The sequence below is a fragment of the Falco biarmicus genome, chromosome 5, assembly GCF_023638135.1.
Source record: "Falco biarmicus isolate bFalBia1 chromosome 5, bFalBia1.pri, whole genome shotgun sequence".
Taxonomy (NCBI): domain Eukaryota; kingdom Metazoa; phylum Chordata; class Aves; order Falconiformes; family Falconidae; genus Falco; species Falco biarmicus.
This window is the reverse complement of record NC_079292.1, coordinates 61,418,746-61,436,014: the sequence shown is the minus strand read 5'-3', so window position 1 is coordinate 61,436,014 and position 17,269 is coordinate 61,418,746. Positions and strand designations below refer to the sequence as shown.

Here is a 17,269-nt window from a genome sequence, read left to right as displayed (position 1 = left end):
GTTTATTGTATGGCAGTTTTAGGTTAAATCAATATCAAAAGAAACAAAAGAGAGAAAAAAAGAAATAAAAAAAGAAGGGGAAAAAATATATTGAAGAATCTCCAGATGCCTTCTTGAATATAAGACACTGAAAGAGCGGCCAGCCTCAGGCTCAGTTTTCAGACTGCTGCATTCCACTTCCTGAACATGGCAACTTTCAGATTTGGCCCCAAGGAACAGAAAAGCAGCTGTGGGGAAAAAAAGATTTGGTTTGCCTCTGCACTTTTAAGGCAACTCAATTAGAAGAGACCAAAGCGGAGCCAGAAACAAGGTAGCAAGGCTGTGAAATGTGGTCAGGTTCTAAGATCATCCAAACAGAATACCAACAGGAAACATACCAGGCAAATCACACCCAGCCCATGGTGAAGTGTGAAATAGGGGAGATCGTGCAGTCCTCTAGATTAAGTAATCAAGAGGGATTTAACCAGGATGAGTCCAAACTGTACTATTGGGGAACCTGATTACAGGTTTCTACTGTCATCACCAAGGAGGGATGAATTGCTTATTAACTCAGGCACTAGGATACAGACTTCACATTGTTTTCTGTGGATAATACCCTAAGGTATTTGAAAAGAAAATGATACACTGTTATTTGTCCTTCTAAAGTGTCTACCAGTCTACTGTAGTGTTTATGGTTCCAGTTTCACAATCTCTTTAAGGCAGTATATGTAGGGAATGCTGCCAGAACAGGTCTTCCCATGTGCTCCCATTTTTTTTACTGAAACTGAACCGGTAAAGTGAGGATAACTTAGGATGTCTACTAAAGGCTGCTAGGACTCTACCTAGAAAAGATAAATAAGCAGACATTTTTTCCTGTATTTAGGGTTTGTTCCTGACACTAAGGCTAAAAAATTCTTTCATTTTGTATGTCCTATTTATCAGAGCCTGGCTAACGTAGTGCAGTCTATAATCTCCGATCAAATACGAGTGACGACATACACGGGCATCCTGGGCAGCGGGGCAGGCTGGGGGAAAGGAGAGGATAATATTCACTGAAATTAAAGGAAGAAGCACAGTTACAAATGAACTTAATTGAGAGTTAATGATGGAATAGAAACTAGAGTAAATCGCTCCTATGTTTTGGCAGAAAAGTACAGAAAGAGCATCAACATACCATTATGTGTTAATTACAACGCTTGTAAATAAAAAAAAGGGTGATGGTCGAAGCCCGCAGGTGTGCTGTGTGGGTACGGGTTCCATGCCCGTCTGCCAGCTGTGCCAGCGGTGGCACATCGGGCGGCTGGGCACAGGTGGGCACACGTGCCAGCACATCGGGGCGCGGGGAGCGCCAGGGAACAAGGCCCCCGGCAGCGCTGGCGGCCCTGGCGCCCGCGGAGGGTCCCAGGCCGAGGCTCACGCCCGGGCTGCCCGGGGAGCGCGTCCTGCGCGCACGGTGGAACGAGCCGCAGGGTTTGAGGCGCGCAGGGCACCGGCGGCCCCGGCCCCCCGGCAGCCGCGGCCGGGCGCCGGACAGCGGGCGGGCAGCGGAGCCTGCCGGGGCGAGGGGTACGGGTGCAGGGGGCGCGGAGGGGCTGCGGGGCGGGCGGCCGCCTCAGGGCCCGCCGTCCGGGAGGCGGGAGGGGCGAGCCTCGCCCCGCGCGGCAGGAGGACGGGGGGTCCCTGCGCACCCCCGGCGCGGCGGGCGGGGCAGGCGCATCGCCCCAGGGGCCGCAGCGCCTCCAGGGCCGCTCGCCAGGAAACTTTCCCGCCCGCGGCCCCCGCCGCCTGCCTCGCCCCGGGATGGCAGGTCGCCCGCCCGCCCCGGACCCTCTCCCCTCGCCGGCGTCCCCCCCCGCCGCCCCCTCGGGCAGCGCCTTCTCCTCACCTGGGCGAGGGCGATGCCGGCAGCGGCCCGGGATCCCGCTCCATCGCTGCGGCGGGGAGGCGGCGGGCAGGGAGGGACCGGACCAGCCCGGCGGCGGTGACAGCTCCGGAGCTAGGTGAGCGGCGCCGCCGCCACTGAGCAGGCGCGGAAGCGGCGGGAGGGCGGGCGGCCCCCGCGATGATGTGGCCCGTGATGCGCAGCAGCCGCCGCCGCCACCGGCCGCTCTGAGCCGGCGGCGGGCGGGGGAGGGGCCGAGCGGCGGGGTCGCGGGCCGCCGCCAGCCGTAGCGCCGCGCCGCTGAGGGGAGAAGACGGGACGGGGCTGCGGCGGGTGGAGCCGGGGCCGGGGCTCGGGCTCGCAGCCCGGCCCGACGCCCCCGGGCGAGCTCCGGCTGCCTGCGCCGAGGGGCTTCCCCAGCCCGCTGCGCCTTCTGGCTTCCCCCGGGCAGCCCGGTGCTCGGTGGCGGCACGGGGCGAAGCGGCGCCCCCGCTTCACTCCCTCCGCCGGGGCCCGGCCGATGCTTCGCAGCCCGGGGGAAGCAGAGGCCGGGAGCGGAGCAGTCGCAGGGCCGGAGCCCTGGCGCCGGAGCCCGGGCTTCCACTCGCCGAAGCTCTCTCGGCAGCAGCGTAGCGCGGGAGTCGCCGTTTGGTGTCGACTCCAGAATGTCAGCTACTGGAACATTTTCGTGCTTTCCTGCCACCTGGGTAATAATGGCTTCCTTGGGAATGCAATTGTTTAAACGTTTGGGCCAGTTGGAATAGTCTGGTTGCCCAGCGGGCCCGGCTGCCCTGCCGGCAGCGTTCAGTGGGAGCCTGCGAGCAGCTCCCTTGGCATCACTGCCTGCCCTGAGTGAAGCGCGGAACCGAGGCCTGCTGGGTCCTCTCAGTCAGTCCTCGAAGCTCTTGCTTTGAGACACACTTTATATTAATACCTGAAAATAGCCCAGCCAGCTACATTTGTGCATTCATTATCATTACTAGCATTTTTCCTTGATTGTTGCTCAACACTTCGCAGTCATGAGGATGCCTCAAGTGGAAGGTGGAAGCGAAGAAAGAGGAAGAAGAAAAAAGAACCGGGATTTAATGACAGTGACAGCAGCCAGGTCTACAGCATCTCTTTTCCTTTCCATTGACAGAACAAAAGACGGCATGTGCAAGTCACCAAGTGTCTGCTGTAAAAAGGAGCTAGCTGCTGTGGGTATGTGTGGAAAAGCAGAAACTTAAGCACAGGAGAGTGTATGTATGGGACTGGGGCCAAAACAATCTGTACTACAGTAGTGAAATACACAGCACCAGCTTGAACTCTCAAGTCAATGCTGCACCAAATGAATGAAGCAGCCCACACCTCATGGCTCTTAATTCAGATGTGAATGCTGTCTCATGCCTGAATGTATTGGGAATTGTAGCTACTGATGCTATTGTCCCTCTACCCTAGTAGCAGCCATATATATCCATGCCCTGTGTGTGCTCATGTGTTAAGCAGTGTGGATACGCAGTTGGGCCACCTTGCAAAATCAGATAAAGATCACATCTGCTTCTGTTGCCAACGAGTTAAGACTACAAACCTGAGGTTTGGGAATAGCACCTGAGGGTGCTATTTCTAGCTTTTCTAATTGTTTATCTGGTGATCTTGGGCAACTGTTTCATCACTCCCTATTACAGGTTCCTTGACAGTGTTATGCCCCTCCCTCTGCTGAAATCATGTAATACCCAAGGACAAAATATATTATTTGAGGTTCACACGCTGTTATTTTGGGCTGTGTACAAATTCAGAAGGACTCACTTTTGTGGCCCAAGGCAAAAACCTCAGTCCTCAAGATTTTTCACTCACTGAAGCTCACAATAGGATTTTTCTGGGAAACCAAAGTTCTGGATCACAGTTGGGTAGAAAGGTGCAAACCAGGCAGCAAATTCAGTGGCATGCACCTGGCACTCCAGATGGCCTGGGAAAGGGGCAGAGGACACTTGCTTGGGCCAGTCTGTCAGGAAAACAGCAGTGCAGTCTCTTACTTGAGGCCTCACAGGTGGTTTGCTTCTTACTCCTTTGTGTTAATTAATTCTAACGTACTGGGATCTGCTTTGGGTTTGTTTGGGGTTTGGGTTTTTTATTGTGTTCTTTGTGATGACAGCACATAAACACCGCTTACCTGATTACTACTTTTTCTCATTTTTGGCTTGGACTTCCCGTCTTGTCTCTTCATGAACTATTCAGTTCTCTTTTTATAGTTTTCACATTGTCTAGATTATAAACAGATAGGGACAGAAACTGCAGAACGAATCTTGAATAACAGGTTGGCCAGTGTCAACTTGGTAGTTGTGTAAGAGTCTTTTCCAAATGACAACTAAAATTCCCTCAGGGTCTGAAATTTAATTTTAGATGCATTCATTAAAAGCTGATAATGAAAATGGGAAAGTTTTCAAAGAAAAGCAGCTGCTGGCGGGCGTTCAAGTAACATTACCTGCTCGCAGCTTAGTTTCATACTCCCATTTCTCCTCCGCGTGATGGGATGGAGTTCTTGTTTCATAAATCGTTTCATAAAGATTAAAAAAAAAGTTTTTGTTTAGTAAGGTGAATTATGTTCTTTTCTGCATTCTTAACCCCAGATTTACGTGAGCGTAGGTGTTCGTGCCGGATACCCGACGTGAGGAGCGGCGGTAGCGCCCCAGAGGAGCACCCCACCCCCGCCGCGGCCACGGGGCTGCTCTGCCCCTCCCCGCCCTCCAGGGGGAGCCGCGCCGGGGTGAGCGCCCGGCCCGCAGCTACGGGGCTGCTCTTCCCCTCCCGCCCTCCAGGGGGCGCTGCGCCTCGCCGCGGTGAGCGCCCGGCCCGCAGCTACTTCCGGGTCGGACGGGGCATGGCGAGGGACGGCGGCGCGGCGGGGACGGCCGCCTCCCGGGAGCTGCTGGCCGTGGGGCGCCGAGGAGGTGAGGGCCCCGCGGGGGTGCAGGGCCGGTCGGGGCGGCGGCGCCGCCGCCGCTCTCCAGGCTGAACTGGGCCTTCGGCCCGCCTTTGGGCCGAGACCGGCACTGTGGGCCTCAGGCCGGGCGCCCGGCGGGCCAGGAGGTCGGGGCGGGCCAAGCCGGGGAGCGGGGGCTCGGCTCGAGGTGGGCGCCCGGCCTCGCCCGCCGGTGGGCAGCCCGGGACAGGGGCTCAGCCGGCCGCTTCACTGCTATGGCATCTCGCGTTTTTTGAAGTTTTCCCGGGCACTACTACGATAATACGCAGTAAATACGGGGGAAGAGCCACTTTAAATTAGTATCGACAGTAGTAATGACTTTTCTGTGAGAATTAAAAAAATGTTAACTGAAGCTTCACTTTAGTTAATGATGGAGGGCATGTGGCTCTCTTGGCGGGTGTAAGAACTAACTAGTTTTCCTACATCGTTTGGATTTTATGGCGCAACTCTTGCAAATAGTTAAATTTAGGTCATCAGCGCCGCAGTTTGTGGCCCGCTTTCATTGATTGCCACCACAGTGACACACACGAGGAAAAGGGCTTAAATCAGCTTGGATAGCACACATTAGCTGTGCTTCGATGTGTTTTGCTGCAGGGTGTTAAAGGTAGCTTCTGTTTGTGTTGATAACTGTCATTAAATATATCTTTGACAAAGACTTTAAAAACAGTGGGAGACTGTAAGAAGTGATCTGCAGGGTCAGACCAGTGTTCCATATAGCCCAGTGTTCTTTCTTCCAAGAACAGCAATAGCAGATGATAGTTACAGAGAACTATTTTGTTTAAGCACTGTGTGCTCCCCATTCTTGTAATTGCACAGTATCTGCAGTTGTAGGTGTATGGATGCTAGGGGGTTCGTTCCTGTTCAGTCCTTTTAGTATCTGGTTATGACTCTGCTGCCCTGAATTTGTCTAATTCCATGTTGAGCCTGCTCATCCATCTGCTTTCACAGCCTCTTGTGGTAGCAAATTCTAGACATTCACCACCTACTACATACAGAAATACTGAGATGACCACCCCAAACAGACATCAAGAAACAGTATTTGAAGGAAAGCAGAGTGGAATTCCTGGAGGCAGAGACAGTTGAATCTTCATCTTTAGTCTTGTTTTATTTAGAAAGTGGGAAAGTAGCAGCAAGAAGAGAGCCCTACAGTTAAAATGTAACATTTGCAGTTGACACAGGTAAACTTTCAAATACTTGCTTGTTTCCAGGGCTGGAAGAAACTTTGTTGATTAATTCAAAATGTAGCAGCAAAAAGGCCACAACTTTACAGACTGTTAAGATGCCAAGGAGTAATGGTAAGTAGGGCTTCATTATTGGAACAGTGTCAAGTAGTAGGTAACATCTTTGGAATAACTTTTGCTTCAGTGCTTTCCTTGCATTAGTAAAGGGAGAAACTCTTGTGTTCTGTTTCTGCTGGTGCTAGGTTCTCCATTGCAGTTGCATGTCCTACAGGTTAATCATGTAACTGCTGTTTCTGCAAAACTAGATTTTGCCGTGCTGGGCATTACAGTTGTAAGTTTTAGGGATTTAGTTCTCCTTGCAGAAATACTCCTGTTGTCTGCCTATAGTGAATTTGCCAGGTTGTACCTTTGGTTTTCATTTAGTCAACTACTTTCAAATTGATGCAAGCTAACGTAGATCACTTTCAGAACTTCATTTTTTAATAAATGTGCTGGCAAAACTATCAAGCCAGATTGTATCACCATTCATTCATAACAAATTAATTTGAATGCATTAAGAAAACTTTTTTCTTTAATCAAGTTGTGTTCCTTCTTTCTTAGTCAAAGCTACAAATAGATTGCTAACATTCGCTTCGGTGTAACTCCATGCATAAGTGGATGTAGTGTAAAAATTGTTTTGTAGAGGAATGCAGTGGGTTGATTAGCATTGATACTATGCGGCTGTGGCCTTGCCTGGAAGGCAGTGGGTTGATTGACATGGATGATGTGCAGCTGTAGCTCGTTCCTGCTAAGTAGTTAAATAGCCCTGAGGATGGTGGGAGAGGTGGCTGGATGGAGGAGGAGTAGTGTGGTCTGACCTCTGGAGGAAGGAGAAACAGCATGGACAGTAGAACCTGACCGGACAGTAGAATCTGACTGACTGTAAAAGTCTTGTTGCAGCCTCCTATTTTGTTTGTGCTGCAACATTGTTCTTCTTTGAAAGTAGAGTCATAGAATCATTTAGGTTGGAAAAGACCTTTAAGATCATCGAGTCCAACCATTTACCTAGCACTGCGAAGTCCACTGCTAAACCATGTCCCTAAGCACCACATCTACATGTCTTTTAAATACCTCCAGGGATGGTGACTCAACCACTTCCCTGGGCAGCCTGTTCCAAAGATTGACAACCCTTTCAGTGAAGAAATTTTTCCTAATATCCAATGTAAACCTGCCCTGGCACAACTTGAGGCCATTTACTCTTGTCCTATCACTTGTTACCTGGGAGAAGAGACTGACAGCCACTTTGCTGCATCCTCCTTTCAGGCAGTTGTAGAGAGCGATAAGGTCCCTCCTAAGCCTCCTTTTCTCCAGGGTAAACAACCCCAGTTCCCTCAGCTGCTTCTCGTAAGACTTGGGCTCCAGACCCTTCACCAGCTTCGGTGCTTTTCTTTGGACACGCTCCAGCACCTCAGTGTCTGTCTTGTAGTGAGGGGCCCAAAACCGGACACGGTATTCAAGGTGCAGCCTCACCAGAGCCAAGTACAGGGGGACAATCATTCCCCTTGTCCTGCCGGCCACACTAGTTCTGATACAAGCCAGGACGCTGCTGGCTGTCTTGGCCACCTGGGCACACTGCTGGCTCATGCTCAGCCAGCTGTCAGCCAGCACCCCCAGGCCCTTTCCCACCAGGCAGCTTTCCAGCCGCTCTGCCCCCAGCCTGTAGCGCTGTGTGAGGTGGTTGTGACCCAAGTGCAGGACCCAGCACTGAGCCTTGATGAACCTCATACAACTGGCCTTGGCCCATTGGTCCAGCCTGTCCAGATCCCCCTGCAGAGCCCTCCTGCCTTCAGGCAGGTCAGCATTCCTGCCCAACTTGTGTTGTCAGCAAACTTCCTGAGGGTGCACTTGATCTCCTCGTGCAGATCATTGACAAAAATATTAAACAGGATTGGCCCCAGTACTGAGCTCTGGTGAAAACCACTTGCAACCAGCTGCCAACTGGATTTAACTCCATTCACCACCACACTTTGGGCTCAGCCGTTCAGCCATCTTTTTTTACCCAGGGAACAGTACACCTGTCCAAGCCATGAGCAGCCAGTTTGTCCAGGAGAATGCTGTGGGAAACTGTGTCAAAGGGTGTGTAATGTCAATACGGGAGTTTTTTGTCTTCATGAAAATATGCCAGAGTTTTTTAGTCTCAGGTTGTTCTTTTCCAGTATAGAGCTGTTGGTTTTTTGCTGATCTGGGCTTATTTTTTTTCCAGAAGTGATTTCTCAGCATAAAATATTTGGTGTAGAAAAGTATTCAATTTAAAATTGATTCCTATCAATTTATTGTAGTTTTATTTTGTGATTGAGCTGTGATTTAAAAAGTAATAAAAAATTATCTGTTATATATAATTCTTTCCTGGTTAAAAGTCTCTACAAAGTTGATAGCGTTTCAAAGGTAGATGATACCTGTTAAGAGTTCTGTGGAGCTCACTTGAAATAGTACCTTTTACTTTCCGGAGAGTGAAAACTAGCAATTGGCTCACCTGCACACGCGGAGCAAAGATTATTATTTGAAATAACTCTGGAGGCAGGTGAAGATATTCCCTTTCTCCATGGAAGGGAAATGGGTGTGATTCTTCTAATGACACTGATTATCTTAAAAGTGTTGGGAAGTCCCATTGAGCTAGAGGGATATTTCTGCAGAGGGTAAGTGCTTTGTACTTCAACATAAAGCATCTGTCTCTCTCCCACCGTTTTAACTTCAGAGCCCCTTTTGATAATTATATTGAACTTTTAGTGTAGCATGACATCAGTGGCATCTGTGCTACAGCTAATTTTTCCATAGGGAAGAAAGGAGGATGTATTTCCATTGGAGATAATGCTGATGTGGAAGTTAGTCAAGACGGCACTCAATATATATTTAAAACCATGGAATTTACAAGCAAGTTTTCTGTGAAGTAGTCACATTTTGTTTTAAGTATCCAAGTGGAATTTTGAAGCGATTTATTCCTGCACCACATGCTGACCAATAGATTCGATATCTTTTTGCTGTTCGTGTCTTGCAAAAATGAATACTGTAATAAATCCTGCTATTAAAATATCTTAAAGATGGTAGACAGCTAGAAATTACGGTTGAAATGGAATCTGTTTAACTGCTCAGATTTCTGCGGTATGAATATAAACTAATGTGCATCTGTTTGTATATATACATGTGATAATTATTTCTTTTCCAGTTTTGGACCGAGTACAGAGTTTTTTACCACAGATGGCCCACGCAAATGATGAGCTAAGAAGAAAAATGGTAACAGCACCAGCTCATCAGTTTGATATTGAAAATGTGGACAGTGCAACAGAAAAAGTTATAGAAATGGTAAATACTATATTTTTTATTTTATAAAGTAAATTGTAATGTGATTAAAATAATTCTCTGATTTTAAAATGAGCTAATTCAATAGATAAAGCTAAGTTTTTACCATTTTAGTCCGTGTTCCATAAATTCAAAACATAGATGTAATAAAAATGCCTATTTGGTTAAAATTTACTACTTGGTTTTCATACTTGCAATTTTTTGACTGGGGATGAAGTAGTTTAAAGCCAGAATAACACATAATTTTGAATCGGCAACTCTGAATCAAAAGTACTAAATCGTATTTTAAATGTCTCATGAGTAATGTGGTTTAGAAACTGGACAGTGTAAGGTGTAGTAAGGCGTAACAGAAGGCTTTAGTGTAAGAGTAATAACTGGCTTTCAGCTGTGCTTTGTGGGTATTTTTAGGACTGGCTGTAATAGGTCTTGGGTTTAGAAGAGTTGTTAGTGTTGCTGTGATCCTTTATGGCTGGTATTAGTCTATTTATCTACATTCATATCATATTTTCTTTGTTTTTAACTGAAGTGCTGCAGCCACATGTTCATGTAAGAAAATTTTAGTAAGGAGGTGATGTGATATGTGCATGTCCCAGACAAGTGCCTTCTGGCCTGCAGACCCACAAGATAAAATGCAGAAATAAGGCAGCCTGGGGTCTGGTGTGTGAGCTGTCAGAACGATTTATTGGCCACTGGTTGGATTCAGAGTTCATATAGGTTGTGTCCAGCCTATATGCAGTAGGCTGTCCAGTGCTCGTATATGCTGAAGAAGTCTAAATAAATAATGAGAAAACAATGAATTGGTTAACTTGGACAAGATTTTTAAAAGTTTTTTTCATGTGACACTGTCTGGCCAAGTGTCTTGGATTTATAATAAACAAGCCAGGAGACCTAGTGTTTAATAGCTTAATGCTATTTGCAAATCACTGAAGACATTTACTTGCGTATCAAATTCCTGTATTTTGCTTTGCTGCATACAGGAAGTTTTTGAGGTGAAGATTATCAGTTTAAGATAGGTATTTTCAGAGAGATAAACAGACCTCAAAAATCATGGCTCTGTGTATGGAAGTACATGATCACTTTTACTTGAAAAAATATCCTCATGATTTCAACTACTTGCTATTTTGCAGTAGTTGTGCTGTGAACACTACTAAGTTATAAGATATGAACTATGTTAGTAAATATACACACCCACACTTGTATGTATGTTGTGACCCCTTATACACTACATGGTTTCATTTGAAGTCTTTACTGAAAATTAGTTGTGATGCCTCCTGCTTATCAGTTTAAATATCTGATTTAGACCAGCTGAGTTCAGCTATTGACTCATTTCTCTCCTTGATAATGATATAAAAATGGCCTTATATTTGCTATAGGGCAATATAAATGGCAGTTTACATATTTAGGAATCTGTTAATGGCATCTGTCATAATCCTAGGAGAATCCAAAAGTATTCCTAATTGTGGCTGTGGTTTTCTTATGGTAGTAGGCTGTTTCATGTGTTTGCTTTATGTTTTACTCAAATGACAGAAGTGGTATAGAAATGTATAATGTGCTAACTAAAGGGGTTTTTTTTCAGAATGTGGCTGTAGTTGAACTGAATGATTCTGATATAGATGAAGAGATACTGACTTCAGAAGATGACTCAGAATCTGAAGATGACTATATAACTGATGAAGTGACAATAGACAACATTAAGTTTCCTAAACAAAAGGGAGAAAAGGGCAAAATAGAAATTTTAGATAGCAAAGCAAATGAGTAAATCCATTTTATTTTGCGTAAAAAAAACCCTGCCACACTGCCAACCAAATTGTGTTTTCTTACTTTGAAGTAAGAAAAGGCCCTTGAAACTACTTTGTTTCCCAATGCAGCGTCCCTCAGGATCATGTGAAATGCTATAGTTTACACGGTGGAGATTTCAGAACCCACTCATGACTGAGGCAGGCTGGATTTCTGTACTGTTTTATTCATCAAACAACATGGAAATGAACTGTATAGTAGGTTAGACTAAGAAAGCAGCTGGAACGTGGGGCACATGAACTAATTAAGTTAAAATTCTTGTTCTGTTGCTTTGAAGAAAGATTTTTGTAGTGTGTTAGAAGAAGGTTTTGCTTTGAGGGCAGGAGAGAGTTAACTAGGAAAAAAGCTTTGGTTTTTATATTCTGTGTTCTGTGAAGTGTTATGTACAATGTCTTCAATATTAAACATTATCTTAAAGTACATTAGATGTCTGCACTGCATTTATGACAATAACTGCTGAACACTAAAGCAGCAGCTGAAGTCATTTCAAGATCAGCTACCACGGGTAAGGACCACCATGACTCAAGAAGACTGTTCAGCCAAGGGTTACTTACCCTCCATCCCTGCCCTGAGCTCCCTGTCATTATGGCGGGGTTACTAGCTTGGATCTGCAACATTTGTAGCTGTAGCGCAGATACTCTCAGTACTGAAATGGCCAAGTCTGCCTCTGTGGTTCTACAATTGCTTTAAGCTACACTTTTCATTTCCTGCTTCCCCTGCCACGTTTCTGTCCTCTCCGTTTTATTAACAGCTGTCACTGCTAGAAAAATAAAAAGGTGAATTCTCAGCTGGCCTGTATTTTGGCTTCACATGTGTTTCAAGCTAACCTAAATCAGTGAAAGTATGTCTCATTCATACTTACCTCAGATTGATCAAATACGGTGATTTGGACTGTTGTATTTACTTCATGGATCATTTTGCATTTCAGAAGTATCATGCTCCTGGATGTCATTATTTGTTTCTTAAAGGAACTTTGTATTTTCTGCACCATTAAAGTAAAACTTTCTCTATTGTATTTGTTGAAATATTACTGTCATGACTTGAAACCTGCAATTACTTACAGAATTTACTTTTAATCCCATACTTAAAGCTATAGTTTTAGTATCTGTTTCTGTAGTATTCATGGTGAGAAATAATAAGGATTCTGGTCTTTCTTTCACAACGCGGCTTCTTAAAAATAGAATGGGGACATGATTTACTGGGATTAACTGATTAAACCACAGAATATTTTAGCAAAGAGGAAGGATGGGAATCAAAGAATGGGACTGCTACTTCTAATGGCCGCCCACAGATCTATGGAAAATTTCCTTTAAATTGTAGAAAGTTTGAAAGCCAACATCTTAACTCAGTCATTTTATGAGGGATTTTCCCATAGATTAAAAAAAAAAAAAAGTATGAAAGACACAGTAATAATTGTGCTGTATAAAACAGTGATAACACTCTGTGTGCACAGACACAAAAAGTGATTTTAATCTGTTAATGTAACCACCTTTCAAATTGCAGGCAGATCACATGTTCCATATCAACAAAAAGATAGAAAATATTTTCAGTAACTTTATCTTGATATGCATAGTTTAACACCAAGGTTCAACTCTGTATGTACTATACAAAGATCATAGTAAGTGCACTTTCTTGCATTGATTTACTTCTTATGGCACAAAGGTCTTCTGTACTGCTGAAGGATCACCAGAGCAGAACGTTTAATTGCTACTGTAAAACGAACTGGTTTATAGCAAAAATGGCATAATTGGTATATTTTAGTTCAACTTTAAGAGAAGCCTAATGACTAAGGATTTAAAATGGTTATGTAAATATTATGTTCACACAAATAAGTAGTAGGCATGTGAGAACTCATTCTTCAGTTGTATTTGTAAAAATAAACTAAACCACATTCTTGGGGTTTTGGGGGGCATTGCGCTAATAGCTGCTGCTGCATAATTTAAATAACTTCAGGTTCATTTCCAAATGCTTGTATCTGTCAGGGAAACTAAAATTTGGACCTGATTTATAGAAACTTATCCATGGAATGGTTGTTTTGGTTTGGGTTTGTTTTCTTTTTCAGTTGCAGCACTGCAGACAGCATATCCTGGGCATGGTATTAAGCGCTTCATGGAGTCATTAAGATTCAAACTGGCCCAAAAGTTTACTTTCCAAGTGAAGCTGTTACTTTTAATATTCCACAGTGATAGCCTTGGTTCTGAGATACTCATGAAGAGCTTCTTCACCTGTACAAGGACAATATTCATCAGTTAGAATAGCAGCTACATTAGAGGATGTTGTAGAGACTCTAACGGCATCATTAAGAAAAAATTTAAAATGCTGTAGCCAATATTTGAGTCCTTAAGGAACAATGAAAACTAATTAACTTACCCTCCCACTGAGATTTACAGAACTGGTTTGACAACAGGCCAAACCCAATAGATGTGGAAGGAAAAAGGAGCTGGAATGTAACAAGCAGCCACCTGGGTGGGACCGAGTGGCAGTCTCTAGGTAGGGTAGCCACTGGGGGTTCAGAGCTGAATTTACACACTTCGGTTTACCTATGTTAAAAGTTTCTAGGTAGAGAAGCTGTGTAAAAATTTGTAGGTTTTTTTTTTTTTTCCTGATAATATTACTCATTTTAGTTTCAGGAAGTGTCTGACGCTTGCTAGAGATTCCAAAAGCAAAAATCTGACTATTTTTTTCTTTCATTTTTCTTTGCCAGCAGGCTTGTTCTGTCCAGACTTGTAAAGTTTGACAGACTAGACTCCACTTATTTTAAAAATGGTTTTGAAAAGAAAAGGTTTTTGTAATGCATCTTCCTCTGTGGCTGTTGGAAAATTTTGATGACATTTTAAGACATAAAAATGTTTCCCCTGCTCTTAAAGATTTAGAGGAGAAACCTAAATTATCATTCTGAGGGAAAGGTTCTGGCCAATACTGTTGCTGTCGACAACATTCGGTAGCCTGTACGCAGCTCTGGATGAGCTGTAATTTGACTGCTCTGAAAGGAGCTGTAGAGGAATATTCTGTGTGCTGTAGCATTATTATAGCAAACGTACAGGAAGGGCTGAACTGGAGGTATTGAGGCAGGAATATTGTAGGGATGGGAGAGCAACTAGATTACTGTAACTGGAGAAATGTGGGAGATGCAGGAAATGCATCCATAGTTCACATTTTACTAGATATGCTGTGCACAGCTAAGGTGGTTTTTTCGTTGATTTGGACTGTCACATGAGAAAGGAGGGAGGGAGAGAACAACTTACCTAAATCTTTCCCAAAGCCAGACTGCTTAAATCCACCAAATGGTGCTGCCACATCAGTTTTGTTATATGTGTTGATAAAAACTGTTCCAGCTTCTAGCTTTTCACTGATGTAGAGAGCTTTGCTTATGTCTTTTGTGAAAACTCCTGAAGCTAAGCCATATTCTGTGGTATTGGCCCGTCGCAGCACTCCATCGACATCCCTACGGGGGAAAGAAATTACTTAACTGCAACTAGGTAAAATCAGTGTTAGCGACGCACTGAAACACCTTTTCCCATGCTCACTGTTCTCCAGTTAGCTTTTTTAAGACACCTTATTAAGGACTAATCTGTGTGTCAATCTGACAGATCTATGGAAATTCATACCCTTGCTTCAAACTTGAAAAGCTTGTAACCTTACATTTCAATGGTTAAGTTCTACACTAAGAAAAGTCAAAGGAAAAGTTGCAGTATGCCTACCAACTTTGCTCAGCTACAGTACAATTTAAGGATTAAAGCAAAGCTTGGCAGCAGATTATGAATCTATTTGCTAAAATTTTGGCCTGCTTTACAAGTTAATGGAGAATAAATGCTGAAATTCAGACTTCCATCAAACAGAACTTTTCAGGCCGGCCGTGTCCAGAGCACTATTTTCTAGTTGCATCTCATTTCCATATAGCTTCAAAAATCCGTAATAATTTAAAACTTTAAAAAATTCAACACAGTCCCTTGTCACCATACATAATTTATAGATTTGAAGGGTTATCGGTGGCTGGTTCTTAACTGCATTATCAAACTGCAAAAAATGGAACCTTGTAGAGACAGTTATATGAAGTTTCTACATAGGGTTGAATCTCATCTATGTGTAAAATAATTCTTATGAATTGGAATGAAAGCTATTAGAACTGGCAGGCTACAAAATATACAGAGGGATTTTCATTTGCAACAGTAATGTACCAATGTTACACAATGCACAACACCACTATATCACGAAAGACTGAGAAAAACACGTGATTCCACTGGAAAAAATACACATTTTGTAATTTGATTAAGCTACTGCAATTACCACACCAACTTCAGTAAAAATATTTCACTGAATACTAAGTCTTATTTAAGATCTGGCACTTATGGCTGCATTCTATCCCTTCACACACTGCTAATAGCATTAGTTCTACATCAACGTGGAGCAGGATACCCGCTACTAAAAAGGGTATTTTCTCAGAATTTAGCTGGAAGAGTATCTGGGGATTCAGACTGGTCTTACAAGATTTAACAAAAACATACTATATATGCTATCATTGCTACACTTCGGGCGCAAATGAGAAAATAAAAGTTTCTAATAGTAACCAGAGGAGAACATACCCATTTTTAAATTTAGAAATCACCATCACAGGACCAAAGGACTCTTCCTGGGCAATATACATATGGTCTTCAACATCTGTGAATACAGTCGGTTCCATGAAGAAACCTAAACAGAGGACAGAGCATCATTCGAGCATGGTGAAAATACTTTGTGGTTTGCATTGTCCAGGCCATCTCCTTTCCACAGCTACACTGAGACTTGACACAGGAAATATCAAGATTGAAATTAATGAAGCATGAACGGAAATGCAGGTGCATAAACACCACAGAATCAGCAAGAAAAAAGGGTAAAAGAATGGCCTGTATTGATCAGAAAACCAGCATGTGCTGTTCCTTGCCGGGCCAGAAGGTCTGCGTGCCACAGCCCCACTGACTCCTCAGGGCAAGACCCTGTGCTCTGACAGCTGGAAGACAAGGTCACAGAAGCCACTGTTTTTCTTGTTACCCAACAAGAAGATAGACTGTAGTCATAAAGATTGGTATATTCCAAACAAGGGAAAACATGCAGTGGGCAGTAACTTTGGCTGAGATTTATGGATGCTGAAGTAAAGAAAATTCTGAGGTAAAGAATTGCCTCATAATGACTGTTCATTTCTGAAGGGTGTCCAAAAGCTAGCTCATTGTTGCCAATCAAGTTATACACAAGCAATCTTGGTCACCTACATCGCGGTGAGTAAGTGTGTTCAGTGCGAGTGGGTAAAATCAATGTCAAAGATTTTACATAAATGCCACCCCCTTCCATAAGATCTCCTATTTAGTTTTGTTACACCGATTTCATATAGTCACAAATCTCTACTTTCATTTTATTTAGGAATGTAATCATCATGTTTTGAAAACTCTGATGCAAATGTTTCTCCTTCATTATTGACAAAGGACAGATGTCCATGAGAAAATGTTGCTTTCATGCCTGCCCACTGAACATAGTATACATATCATCTATATGGCAAAAAAGGCTTTTGATAATAATAACCTTATGCAAACTCTGCTACTAGTTTCCTCAGCTTTAGTGTTAGTTTGATCTAAATTGATACAGTTATACTTAACGGCTCTTGATAGTTCAAGGGTGTTGCAAAAAAGGCCTGAATGCCTCACAAACAACAGGAATAAATGAGCAAAAGATTCCCATACAGACTAGATTCTGATTCAGTTTTGTATATTATGCTTCAATTGCACAGCTTCTCTTAAAATGAGACTTGAAAGCCCTGTTCTCAAGTGGTATCTTGGGCTTACTGCTCCCGTGGTAGTGCTGCTTTACATAATGCAGCAGAGACAATCATGATGGCTTTTGTTTAGAGTGTAAAAGTTCCAAACACGTCTGAACAGTATTTTACCTGGTCTATGTACTTGTCTTCCTCCGTGCACTAGAGTGGCTCCTTCTTTTACTCCGGTTTCACAATACTGCAGCAGCTTTTCCAAATGTGCCTTGTGATTTTGTGGACCGTGATCTGTAGATCTATCAAGTGGGTCACCAATTTTCATCTTTTTTATTTCTTCCACCTAAGGGTTACCCAATTAAAATGAAGTTACATAATGTAGCAAATAGTTGCTAAAG

The 17,269-nt window shown here is 44.0% G+C and overlaps 3 protein-coding genes across 4 annotated transcripts in view; 1 reads left to right on the top strand and 2 right to left on the bottom strand.

Annotated features, from left to right (window-relative positions):
* The window catches only part of SLC41A2 (solute carrier family 41 member 2), a 58,998-nt gene extending 56,030 nt beyond the window's left edge, over nt 1-2,968 (bottom strand). Inside the window, exon 1 of the mRNA XM_056339852.1 lies at nt 1,865-2,968. The gene's annotated coding sequence lies outside the window, so the exon portion shown is untranslated. The remainder of the gene's footprint in view (nt 1-1,864) is intronic.
* A 1,683-nt stretch (nt 2,969-4,651) lies between these two features.
* Nucleotides 4,652-11,122, top strand: NOPCHAP1 (NOP protein chaperone 1). The gene is made up of 4 exons (XM_056339853.1): nt 4,652-4,788; nt 6,029-6,115; nt 9,204-9,340; nt 10,914-11,122. The coding sequence occupies exons 1-4, from the start codon at nt 4,719-4,721 to the stop codon at nt 11,094-11,096; spliced, it is 477 nt and encodes a 158-aa protein (XP_056195828.1). The 5' UTR covers nt 4,652-4,718; the 3' UTR covers nt 11,097-11,122.
* A 1,458-nt stretch (nt 11,123-12,580) lies between these two features.
* The window catches only part of ALDH1L2 (aldehyde dehydrogenase 1 family member L2), a 42,120-nt gene continuing 37,431 nt past the window's right edge, over nt 12,581-17,269 (bottom strand). For both annotated transcript variants that reach the window (XM_056339851.1, XM_056339850.1), the window contains exons 20-23: nt 17,049-17,214; nt 15,718-15,823; nt 14,380-14,579; nt 12,581-13,359 (exon numbers count right to left, since the gene is read on the bottom strand). In XM_056339851.1, the coding sequence (XP_056195826.1) occupies nt 13,304-13,359; nt 14,380-14,579; nt 15,718-15,823; nt 17,049-17,214 (528 nt within the window). In that variant the 3' untranslated portion in view covers nt 12,581-13,303. The remainder of the gene's footprint in view (nt 13,360-14,379; nt 14,580-15,717; nt 15,824-17,048; nt 17,215-17,269) is intronic.

Coding starts and splice junctions, on each gene's coding strand:
- NOPCHAP1 (XM_056339853.1), top strand. CDS start 4,719: ATGGCGAGGGACGGCGGCGCGGCGGGGACGGCCGCCTCCCGGGAGCTG. Junction 6,116..9,203: donor TAAGATGCCAAGGAGTAATG/GTAAGTAGGGCT, acceptor TTTCTTTTCCAG/TTTTGGACCGAGTACAGAGT. Junction 9,341..10,913: donor CAGAAAAAGTTATAGAAATG/GTAAATACTATA, acceptor GTTTTTTTTCAG/AATGTGGCTGTAGTTGAACT.